At 38.2% G+C, this 13,363-nt stretch overlaps 1 protein-coding gene across 1 annotated transcript; it reads right to left on the bottom strand.

The window, feature by feature from the left end:
- Positions 1-11,197, bottom strand: LOC105438946. Its single transcript, XM_030990162.1, has 8 exons — positions 11,099-11,197; positions 9,304-9,402; positions 8,330-8,436; positions 7,496-7,623; positions 6,317-6,429; positions 5,009-5,221; positions 4,100-4,400; positions 1-3,433 (listed from the first exon to the last, which is right to left on the bottom strand). The coding sequence occupies exons 2-8, from the start codon at positions 9,385-9,387 to the stop codon at positions 3,144-3,146; spliced, it is 1,236 nt and encodes a 411-aa protein (XP_030846022.1). The 5' UTR covers positions 9,388-9,402; positions 11,099-11,197; the 3' UTR covers positions 1-3,143.
- Positions 11,198-13,363: the final 2,166 nt, after the last annotated feature.

Raw genomic sequence — 13,363 nt, 5'->3', positions numbered from 1 at the left:
AAGTCTTGCTGCAATCATGTAATATCTCATGATCTTCCAATCTTCTTTCATTTAATCAACTCTGCTGTTAAAGATGAAACTGGTAAAGATTTAAGTTCAGCTCTATTACTTGAGGACCTTAAAAAAACAATTGGTATTAATTCGGCTTGAACTTTTGATAGTGTTCAGTTCTTATATTTGAAAACTAATAGTTACTAATAACACCTTTAAGATAGAGTCTTTGCTCGACTTCTCAGATTACAGAGTGTTCATTTTATATTTGCACTAGCTACATTATAAAACATTAAAATAATGCTTTAAGTTTTCTTTTCTGGCATTTCATTCATTTGAAATCACTTAAAACAAAATCAGATGGTATCTCTTTATAAAATCACAATGCCAGTATAATTTAGGTGAAACTATTGATGACTGTCTACAACTACAATCTTACAGAATTTTGGCAAAATTTTTAGTCACTTTAAATTATATAACAATATATGTGAATAACAGCATTAGGTGAAACAATTATATAAGTTAAATACATGGATAATATGACCAAGTAATTCAGTTAGTACATTAATAAGTATTGCTAGCAACTCAGGACACTACACACAAAGCTGTAACTTAGCTCCTCAAAAAAGTTTCTGCAATTCAAGTTTGATCGATTGTATCTCACTTTTCATGGCATAATTATCGTTTTGTGTAGTATCAATAGAAAGTATGGTTATTCCTCTTTAGAATGATATCATGTTTGGTATGATGGTGTGTCCATAGAATGAGCAGTGCATCAAAATAAGGGGCAGGGTCAAAAGTAAAAAGTTGCCAAATGCAGTGGTAAGCACTGCGGAACACTCTTCTTTCTTCGACATAAAAGAGTACGATTTTGATCATGACAGTGGGCTACTGTTCCCTACTGGTCAGCCGTGAATGCCAACTTCCAAAGATTCTGAAACTAGAATTCATGCACTATGGTGACATGTCAGGCAAGATTCACTGTTGTTTGGTCATCAACTTTCTGAAGCATTATGCCTAGGTAAACAACTGTTGAAAAGGCCTGGCCAAATAGGGCAACTTCAACTAGGGCACAGTCTAACAAGAGCTGTGCATTTTGCAACTTTCCGCTTTCGAAATTGCCCCATATCTACTGAACTTTCCATGCCTGAAAAATCATTACAAATGGGGTATCATTTTCAAAAGGAATAAACCCAAATTTAAATGATACTAAACATAGCGATGGTTATGCCATGACGAGAGTGATATATTTGATCATACTCAAATTTTCCAAACTTTTTTCCGAGAGGTTTATATAAAAACAATAACAGACACAACAGTATCTTCTGTGAGGATGAAATATAGCACTTAATCCTATATTTCTCAACTAAATGCTCACTTAATTTCTCAACTAAATGCTCGCTTAATTAAACAAGCATGCAATAGGTCTACCAGCATCTCTTCCTAATTGACTATTGGAAGACAACAAAAATTGATATTTTATTTACTTTTACATACATGTAAATACATTATGTAATTGCCTACTTTCTATTTTCAAAGCCTTAATGTACTAGAAGCACTATCATAAAAAAAAACCTCTAGCGCCATCTCAGGTCAGCTGTAGCAGTATGGTCCCGTAACTGTTCGTAGAGTCCAAGGAAATTTACCAGTCTCAAAGCACGTATCCATTTTTAGCTTAAAGCGCAACCATTGCGTCCTTTATTGTATGCGCAAATAGAACCATGCCTGGTCAATATTTTTTCGCTATACTGCCATGCAGGCAGTAGTAAATTTCATGCTTACAGTTTTGACCAATCAGAAGCCTAGAATCTTCATATGCTGTATGTAGAAGAAAATATCACTCCAGTGCCGAGATCGCTTCTTTAATTTCAGAATATACAGTAATAAGCAGCACCGAATATATTTTGTCTACCTTTCAAAATGTATCAATCTATTGCGCTTACATAATTCTCTTTATGATCGAAAGAATATTTAATAGTTTCTAAATGTAATGTTACCTTTTGGAACTATCTCGTAAGAGATAACAAATAATATTCAAATAATATACATATAATATGTGAGGAGAGAAAATATGATTTTAATTATGATAAAAGCTGACATAGGGGCTCTTTCATATTCTTTGCCTAACCCATGCTGTTCTATCACTATGGCAGAATCTCACCTTTTTTTTTAAATGGAAATATACAAATGTATGGTAATGAGTTGTACAATGCTAAATTAAGAAACAAATGTTCAGAAAAGCAGAGTAAAGGGAAATATAGGGAATGTAGTCTAACATATCTTGTCAATTTTTAATATATCAATATGCTCTCTCATGATGTAATACAATTCTATTTAAAATACATTATTTTTTACAATTCATGTGTATTCAGATTTTGACAGATCATAAACAGGCTATAGACTAAAGAGTTAAAAGCACAGAGTTTTGCCAGCTCAGCTTCAGCTGGATCCAACTTGGCACATATTCTTTTGCTGTGTGCTTGCCCAACAAAGCAACAGGCACAATCACTGTGGCCACATACAGAGTTTACATGACTCCATACAAAGGCAAAATTTGCTGTCATCACAGGTTTGTAAATTGAGTATTAAAGCGAAATATAACAACAAAATAGAGAGAGTACGCTAATAATATGAGAACTCTAAGGACCACAGGAACAAGCTCCATTGTTATGGCCAAACTTTGCGTAGGGATAGCATAGTCTACAATATTACAACAGAGTTGAAGGAAAATGATAACGATTTGGCCACTATAAAAAATGACAGAAAAACTTTCTAAAGTTACAAATAATTCCTCATAATGCACCAACTTCAGAGCACTATTTGGATCAGGCACAAGACAGCATGAATCTGAAATAAGAAGACGATTCAGAGAGGAAAATGGGCAATCGATCCCAGTATGAAAATAAAAAGGGCTGTAATCCCTTTTTATCAATGTATATAGGATTACTAAAATGTTATATCACATCTTGAAATGATGTTATTTGTTAATGAATCAGAATCGTAAAAAGCTGCTGAAATAAGTAGATCAATGGAAAAAAAATGGAAAAGGTCTTTGAAGAGTGCCAAGGCTTGTTCATCCATGCCGCAGTAAACCGGTTTATTACGGCATTTGTGAAGGAGCCTTTAGGTGGGCAAGGCTGAGCCTGAGATACTCAAGTGATAAGCTGATCTTGATCCGTGGACTGTCCCATCACGTAGTCGTACGATGGTAGCTCCGGCTGCGCAGTCGCAGGGGCCCCCAACGGCTGGCTGTAACTGGGCGGGGCTTGGGGTTGGGCCATGGTAGGGGGTGCTCTTTGCACGCCTGGTGGTGGTGGTGGTGGTGTTGGTCCCATGGGATTGGGGTGCATGGGTGCACCGGGAGGGGGTGGGGTTGGCCCATAGCCATAGGGAGAGACTGGATGCTCTACATGGCCGTTTTCATTCATTGGATGGGGAGCATCTGAGAAATTGAAATAGTTGTCATACATTATGGATCTGGCTAGAATAGATAAATGAATGGATAGACATTATTTTGCAATAATGGGAAAAACAACAGTAGTTTTTATCTGTAAGATCAAGAAATGTCATCATTGAAATTAGCTGTACATTATCATCCTAAATTCTTCATCATGCAGTCATGTATCCATAAAAATCAAAAATCAAAAATTAATCAAACGTTGTACAATTTGACACATTCCTGACATGGACATGTGCACATCGTTTAAAAAAAATGTTTCTTGTACATACTCACACGCATGTTACATTGTAACATATGTTGTAGGTAAACAGTAACCCTTCAACTTTATTGTAGTGAACAATGCCGCTTCAAGTGACTCCACAGAACACAAAAAGTTAACTACGCATGTGCAGCCACCCCCCCCCCCCCTTCTTCCCAACCTCCTGGCAAAATCAATCTGAAAATGATTATCTTCACTACAACTAATTTAACAAACAAGAGATTTCAGTCCAAAGAAGTTGCCTGGGAATGTACAGAAACGTAATAAGGTCCCTATTTTTTTAAAACAAAAACCAGTCTGATATACCTTCACTACACCCTAAGGGTGCGTAAATTAGTCCAAAAGGCATCTGATAATGAGAAAACCTTTCGCACATGTTTTATACTTACATGGTTGGAACATCTCAGCAGGATGCTGCGGGTACCCCCTCCCCTGTGGTGGTGGTGGTGCACCCCTAGGGACCGGTGCCCCACCCCTAACACTGGGCTGCCTGGTGACCTCGGGAACCCCAAGGTACGCCTGATCCCTGCTTCCCCTGCTACCTTGCTGCATCATCTGCTGCACCAGGTACTGACGGAACATGTCCAGGAGTTCGTCCTGCCTTGTGCGCTGCTCGCGTTTGAACGTCAGGTAGGACACCTCGCCGTCGATGTCAGTGTCACGGTCGACCGTGGTAAGGCAACGAGAGATCTGGAGATGAAACAGTATCAATATATTTTAAAATGTGTCTGGGAATTGTAATCCACAGGGGACCAATCACTTAAAATTATTTACAAATATCACCAGCGCTGGACCTTTATCCTTTATTCGACACCGTTCAGGTGTTGTCAATCACCAGGATTACCCTTCAGTTTTGTGACCAACAGGCCTTATGCAATGCTCTGCCGTTTCCACTAATTGCCCCGTATGGAATAGTCATTATCTTACATTTCCCTCAACTGATGGGACTATGGGTTTGCTGTGTGCGAGGCTTGTACACTCATTAATGGTATTTCCACCAAGTCAGGTGTCAGCGAATAATGACCCACTGCACATGAAACTGATAACCCACTCCCTTTAAAGCTGGACTGCACTACTTTTAGCTACTTGGGCCCTCTATATAGCAAACGGTGCCTAAGCGGTTCCCGTTGGTTCCCCATGATGCCCTTCTTCTTATGTTAATTGAGAGCTGATTTCACGAGACAACCATCTGTCAGTGACCTTGCAGGGAGGTCTAATCTCCCTGGCTAAACTAGTGCAGACAGGTTTTAGGAACATGAGAATTCAGTAGTCAACAGGTTGCCATCTATTTGACTCACCCTGTAGATTGGGCACATGAAGATACAGCACGGCAGGCACATGAGAAACATACAGACACCTTCCGGCGAAAAGGAATACATGCTGTTGAACTCGGTCGAGTTGGTCACCACAATATTGGCATAAGCGCAGTGGTAAGTCGTATTGAAAAGGAGGCTATCTTGCCCCTGGTGGACTGTCCTGAACCAGCCTTTAAGAATGCTGTTGAAGTTGAACTGTACATTTAGAAAGAGAAATACACGCAGAAATCATGTGTTACTTATAGAATGTTAATCGGAGAATGATTAGAAAAGAGAGAAAGAAATACATAGAAGTATATATTTTATTTTTTTAAACACTTAAAGGTAAAGACCAGTATTGGCAACGCCCCAATTTCAAAAAATGAAATGGCAGCTCTCATTACCAATCATGTGAAAGAATATGTTTTGAATAATACATGATGATAAAAAATTTGCCGGGAAACTGCCTACTAATTCATATATTTGGTAAATTTATTTCTCTCATGGTCTGGTGAGAGAGATAGGGTAGTCCCATATACATCTTTCTGTGTATAGTGCTTGTAACTTTACGAAGAATGAGCCAAATTTCTTATCATTTTGATGATTCCAGAACCTTGCAGATGCTAGATGCTAGATGATCGACCTTTTCTGATCGATTCCACAACGTTTCTTTCACAATGCAATCGCATGACCATTACTGGTCTTTACCTTTAATCAGTACTTTTTTCATAATAAACATGGAAAGTGGTACAAAGAGATTACAACATACTTTCTGGGACCAAGGAAATTACCAGCACTTTAATATCAAGGCTGAAAACAATGGAATAAAACTGAAATAGGACCATGAGAATTACTGTAAAAACAAAAAAAATTCTGTGTACATAAATGATCTTAGATTCACCAAGTGGTTAACATTTTGGGTTTCGTTCATGCCCCAACTAAATTGCAAACGCCGTGGAAATAGCTGTCTCTTGTAAATTGTGAAAGTTTCATGTTGTCAAAGTTTTTCCATTTTACAATATTTAGTTACAAAAAAGTTTGATACTGTAAAAGTAGAAATATTTGGGGTACATAAATTTTTCACGGATTTTGCGCTGAGAAAGTTTAAGCAAGACTTCTTATGCATGTTTTGAACGGCTGAAATGTGTGCAATGCGCATTTAAGAACCAGCGAAAATGTTTTGGGGTCACTCAGCGTGAAATATTACAGTACATGATTATACTAATATCTTTTATAATGAGATTTCACAGAACTACCACACTACCACTGCATGACATGAAGCTAAGCTCTGATTCTCTCGTAAAAACTTACCTCAAGGGCAAAGTTCCGACCATTGACAATGTCCTCTCTTCCTCCATCAAAGATCTGCATCATCTGAGTCTGGATGACAGGATGTGATGTGTTGACTGTCACAATGATGTCACCTATAATACATCAAACAACAAACAAAGATGCTATCATGCAAGTTCATCTGCTATCATGAAAGGTCAAGTCAGGTCACATCGCTGACTAAGGCAGTAGATGAACAGCTTAAAGTTAGGAGGTAATTTTTTTCTTCTTCTATTGAGAAAGATGTTTAAAGATAAAGACCAGTTATGGTCATGCGATTGCATTGTGAAAGAAACGTTGTGGAATCGATCAGAAAAGGTTGATCATCTAGCATAAAAGTATTGGTGTGTACTGCAAGGTTCTGGAATCATCAAAATGATAAGAAATTTGGCCCAGTCTTCGTAAGTTACAAGCACTGTACACAGAAAGATGTATATGGGACTACGCACACGTGCGCGACACGTTCGTTTATCTCTCACACACCAATAGATAACTAATTTACCAAATATATCAATTATTAGGCAGTTTCCCAGCAAATTTGTTATCATCGTGTATTAGTCAAAACATACTCTTTCACATGATTGGTAATAAGAGCTTCCATTTCATTTTTTGAAATTGGGGCGTTTCCAATACTGGCCTTTACCTCTAACTTTAAAAATATAACAGAGCAGATGGACATGTAGTGACTTTGGCAATGTAAGTATAACCAATTTGCCTGTACTGTATATAACTCTAGCCAACACAATTTTTCAGTGTTAAGTCCTACAAACTTTTGAATGGCAATTTCTGTAGCACAAATGAACTTTCTACATGTATTTGCCATCTAGTAATAACAACTGTAAGTTAAGCAGCAACACTAGTCATAACTCTCCCAATCACCTTTTAGTCATGATGCCAGGAGACCAACAAATCCATCTTTATAAACCAACCATCAGATTTCCTCATTATTTCTGTCTTCCTCTGACTGCCATTTGTTCAGGTGTATTCCTAACACTTCTTTTACGCTAGAATGTTCTTAATAAAAATGTGTTGACTCCAGTCCGAGACTATTAAGAGTAGATCATCCCCCTTCTCTCTCTCTTTCTCTCTCTCTCTCTCTCTCTCTCTCTCTCTCTCTCTCTGTCTCTCCCTCCCTGCTTTTAAACAGACAGAGGCACTTACATTTCAAGATGTAGCGGGTCCTTCCTGACTTGTGCCTCCTCTCCAACTTGACATCAAACACCAGAGGGCGTGTCAGCAATCTCTGAACAAGCTGGTCGTACTGGGCCACTGTTGAAACTTTCAAAATTCTGTAAGAGCAATATAAAAAATATAGTTGAAGAGTAACCTACTTGGAGAAATAATTATCCATTTTAAAGTCATGATGGAGATACACAGAAGCCTGACATGAAAAAAGAATCACAATCGCATACCCTGTATGTAATATAGCATACAATTAAAGACTGGAAAAGAATGCTAGTTGGACTTGAAAAAAAAAAATGTAACCGTTTCTAATATAGCACCTTATCAGTTACAATGTTAATGACAGAAACTATTATGGGATATCTTTTTGTCTGTTAGTACAGGGGTCTTCCACAATTTTGATCATATGAAATTAAATTCCAGACATAGCATTTGTGCTCTTCGCAATCTAAACCTTACCAAAAATAAAATTGTTCCTCTTGTAGAGCGCCTAATTTAAACTCATCGGTCTACAATAGCGTGGAGAGGATGAAGTATTGATGAAGTAGTGTATTAAGGGTGATGTAAATGTAAGGGGACCTGTTCATATATGGGTCTCACCTTTCCATGGAGTCTGGAAACTTGGGACCAGTTTCTGAAAACTTTCATTTGTCTAAAAATGAAGACCCAACTGACATGCCGTTTATCAAATCAAAATGTGTTTTGATGGGATGTCCATAAACTTTCACTTTTTACAGTTTCAAGAAACTAGTCCCATAATTCATGTTAGTTGTCATGAACAGAAAGACCGACCTGTTTACATATGGGTCTTACCTTCCCATGGAATCTGGAAACCAGGCTTCGTGTGATTTGTCATGAGCACAGAGATTGACCCGTTCGGGTACGGGCCTTATCACAGGATGCCTGACACAATGCTGAACCTGAATTTGAAGGAAAAAAATGTAACAAAAACAAAAAGAGACAACATAAAAACTGCTCAATTATAACAAAAAAGACAATGAGAAGAAGAAGATTGTTGATAATTACAATGATAATGACAACAATTATGACAACAATGATGAGGATATATTTAATTTGCATAACTTTATGGCTCTCCTGCTGTACATGAATAATATTTAGAGCTGTTTTTGTTCTTTAAATAAGAATTCTACCCTAATAATTAGCCAGTATTAATAAAAGCAGAACACTGAGAGAAGCAAATAAGTGAAAGTTTGAGCAATATCCAACTCAAAATAGGGAATTTTTCAATTGTTGAAGTTGTCATCAGTAAAACACAAATTGGCATCGTTTGATTGATCTCAACTTCAAAACTTAATAACTCTTCTTAATTTTAATAGGATTTCGCTCCAACTTTCACTGACCTGTTCCTCTCATTTGTCTGCTTTATCAAAGCAATTTAATATCCAGCAGAGCATAGAGTCAATTCTAATGTGTATAGACCTCTAGCACTGTACTACATGCTGAGAGGCAGCAATTGCAGACAATACACACATTGCACACTAATGCACACAATGAATACAAAGTGGCTGATTGGCAAGTTTGATAGTAGACTCACGATTTGAATTTTAAAATTATTCTTTCTAACATCGGTAAGTTGAACAAAATGTATTTACTGCTATTTAGGTGTCATCAGTTGTCACTAAAGTACCGATTTTGAGTGAAATCAGTTGAGTTTTGTACAGTGGCCTTTGAAATGTTGAGAATCAATGGAACAGTTTTTGATACACAGCCAGGATAGTAATGCAGCTATGTGTGGGTGGACTTAGTACATGAAGTGATGTACAAACCTGGAAATACGGTGGAGGGTTCTTGACGAAGTCCTCCACAAGAGTAACCCCTATCATTGGGAGTGCTTGTTGTGTGTTGATCATGGTACTAGCCACTCTCTGCAGGAGAAAGACAGAAAGAATGGAGAACAAATTGAACTAATTTGAGGTCATGTATATGAATAGTCATTAAAAGAAACATGCTTTTGCCTTTCAGTGATGGCATGTGCTCAATACCCAAATATAATCTGTTGCTTTACCTTTACCCAAGACCAGACGAAAGATTGCCCGACTCAATATGATGTACAAATTCAACGCAAACCTTGTAGACGTTGACTGGAACCCCTAGTTAACCAGACCATCTCGCCAACATAGATGCACACACCCATTATCCTTCCAGAGACCTAGAACCAACTCAACAATTTACTCAAATAGCTTCTTCCCATGGACTGTTAACTATTGGAACGACCTGCCTCATTACATCCTAGACGCCCAAACATAGATATTTTTAAGAAAAGGCTCTGCGATTTTTTCACAAACACCAATCAGAAATAATTCTACCAGGTCAACCCCCAGGTCAGCCCTCTGACGCGATGCGGGATCCCGCTTTGTCGGAGTAATATCCAGAACCAGAACCAGAAGAATATATGTTGTGTTCTCAGCAGTCAGGCTTCCAGTTCAATTGTGTGTTTCTAACTTTCTTCCTTCTCGTAGTTGGGTGTCTTCATCTAGACCAAAAGCTTCCGTCTCTCTAATCGTCGGTTGTTCCACTGAGACAGGGGTGATAGTGAGCACTAAAAAAAAAATAGGTTTTTTGATTTCCCCTCAACCATACCCCCCATTTTCGAGAAAGAAAATTGGGAAAAAATAGGGCAAAATAGGAAAGATTTGAGAAAATAACGGGGAAATCCGTAAAATCAGGATAAAAGAGGGAAGAAGAAGAAAAAAAATCTGGTAAATTTTTTTTTTTTTTTTTTTTTTTTTTAAATTGGGAAGAAAAAAAAAATGAGGAAAAAATCAGGAAAAATTTAAAAAAAATCGGGAAACCGATTTAAATCGGGTTTTTATCAGGCCTGCTGAGACTACGTCTGGCTCCACTAGACCTCCGATTATGGTATATGGGGAATGTCAACAAATGTCAGTTTTATTAAAGAAATGACCCGTATCAGACGGTTATCTCCGTCTATCTTCATCTTGCTGCTAGTTTTAGATTCATTGCCTTGGCATTAACATTATTAACCATTCATATTAATTACTACAATTTAGTATAAACATATTGCTTCATCACCAAGAGCCTAGACAAGTACAAGTGCAAAATATCATCATTGACATTAACATGTACCGGTACCTGAAATATGAATAGATCTAGGCCTAGGCTAAACATTGAAATACGCAAATGATAATCATAAGATAAAAATTAAAATGCAAATGGAAGTAGATCTAGAAGATCTAGAACTTAAACTACAAATAAATGATAGACAATTAAACAGCTAATCCTAGACTAGTAAGTAAAATAGTAGACAATAAAAATTGATATTTATGGTCTGTGCCTTTGTTTTGGTTTTGCACGCCTCAATGATCACCATGTCACGAGACATGACGATCACTCAGCACAGCTCAGCAAACTCTCTAAATAATCTCCACAGACTACACAATTCTCAATATGTGGGAAAGTGTATTGTTTCAATTTCGAGCGTCATGGCATTATCAGTAGAATTTAAAGCACATCATTGGTAGTTAGACAAACATGATCCTTTCAAGCAAAGTACCTAACAATAAGTGGCATTTTTAAGTGATGTAATAATGCAACACTTACCTATCAAACACAGATTGAATTGTATTTATGAGCAGAAAATTATTCTATTGAACGAACGTCGTCGATCAGTATGGGTAGTCAGTAGTCTTTATTTTGACATGACGTCATGTTCTAGGCGAACTCGACTCGACTCGACTCATCATCAATCATCGCATGTCATTGGTTGTCCGTAGTTTGCAGACACAAACCCTTGTTAGATATTGATGAGAATAAGGTCTGAATTAAGAAAGTATGCCGACTGAACGGTCTAGCGCTATCCATAGGCTCTGTTTTCAAGCTGATTGACACAGCCAGAGTGTGACAGAGTTAGGCTCTGCTCAAGATTTTATGGAATTGTGATTCAGTGTCAATTTGGAGTCTGTACTTGTAGACTAGCTTGTCTAAATGACGTATTCAAATTGAGGGGGGGGGGTACTTATTGAATTCAAAGTTTCTGGGATAACATTGAGAAGGAAAACGAAAGCAAATCAGATTCATACAAAAGAGTAACAAACATAACGGGTAAATAACTTAAATGAAGTATAATGCACGGTGGATGATAGCAAGGTGTTTCGGGAGAAATGTTGATGAGATCGATGGGGAAAATGACAAAACGGGGACAGGCGACTCTTTCATCCCCCCGTTTCTTTTGTTTAATTTTCTCTTTTTTCCCCTTTTTCCCCTTTTCTCCTTTTCTTTCTTTTCTTTCGCCGGCCGACCGACATTATACGTTACACCGAGTTCAAAGTTCTGCATTAATATAGTACACGAGGATAGAGCGAGAATACCGACATTAGCTGACCCGACACAGCAACATTATAATAATAGACATTTCTATAGCGCCGTCTATCTAAAAATTCTATTCCGAGGCGCGTTTATTATTACCCCGGCTTTAATAGCCTATAGCTGCCATTACAGCGCTCCAGCATTTCAAGGAATTAATTCCTGCCAGGTACCCATTTACCTCACCTGGGTCGAGTGTGGCAAATGAAGATTAATGCCTTCCCAAAGAAAATTAGTACCGTGTCGTGGATCGAGCCACGACCTTTGAATTTCAAGTCAAGTGCTTAAACCACTCGACTACGACACTTCTACGTAATTATCTGCGTATCTTTCTTGCTCCCTCGACGAGATGACTCCACCCAACAACCCCCTCACCCATCTCTCTCTCTCTCCCTCTCTTACTTCCAGCACTCCTCTTTCATGCTCTTACCCTCCTCTTTCTCTCCTCTCTTTCATCCCCCGTTTCTTTTCTCTCCTTTTTTCCGTTTCTTTCTTTTCCTTATTTTCCTTTCTTTTTTCTTTTCTTTTTCTTCCCCTCTCTTTTTCCCTTCCCCTTTTCTCATTTTTCCGACGACAGCGCAATTTTACCGACAATATCCTGATAGGTGGGGGTGTCGCCCCCCCCCCCCCTCTCCCTTCTAGCGACACTCCTGCATGAATGTACAATAAAAGTGCGTACAATGCCATCAATCAGCCTGGATACCATTAGATTTTGACCATAGCGTGACAAGGTGTAGCAATCAAAATATAATTTGTGAACCACCAGAATATATAAAACCAACCTTACAAACAAAACTATACCCGGCTTTCTATTGGATCCCAGATAAGGAGCATGCAGAAATATATGACCGGCGCGCACGGAACCCCAGTCGGACGTGCGGGACCCGTATATTACATGGGAACGTTTGGGTGATTAAAATAGTCCACTGAAATATACCCATAGCGATTAATTGGTACGGTTCGATTGTATTGTTATTTTATTGCATTTCTTTACTCGAGGTCGGCTAAAAGCAGCTTTCCAGGTAGGTCATAAAACATTTTGTTTCCAAATTAAAACATACCGTTACACGAAACAAAATTAAGCAAATGAGAATTACACGACTATACAGAATTAGGCTATAAAAAGGAACATTGTGACTTCCACCATGTGAACTCAAATGGATTCAAACAGAACTACATTACTGTCTTGGCTCAATAATTTATTCATCCTCCAAACATATACCGAATTCCCAGATTAACAATGCAATGCAAACAAGAGCTCTCTCTCTCTCTCTCTCTCTCTCTCTCTCTCTCTCTCTCTCTCACACACACACACACACACGCGCGCGCGCGCACGCACGCACGCACACCATGTGTATTAAACGTATATAATGGTCTACGTAAGGGTTATATAAGGATTTATACAGAGAGAGAGAGCAAAGAGATAGAGAAATAGAGGTGGGGGGGGGGTGAGAGATAGAGAAAGGAAAGTAAACACAAAAAGAGAGAGGGAGGAAAGGGAAC

The sequence above is a fragment of the Strongylocentrotus purpuratus genome, unplaced genomic scaffold (genome assembly GCF_000002235.5).
Source record: "Strongylocentrotus purpuratus isolate Spur 01 unplaced genomic scaffold, Spur_5.0 spur5_scaffold_19, whole genome shotgun sequence".
Classification (NCBI taxonomy): domain Eukaryota; kingdom Metazoa; phylum Echinodermata; class Echinoidea; order Camarodonta; family Strongylocentrotidae; genus Strongylocentrotus; species Strongylocentrotus purpuratus.
Note: the sequence above shows the minus strand (reverse complement) of the source record. Positions and strands in the feature narration are given on the sequence as shown.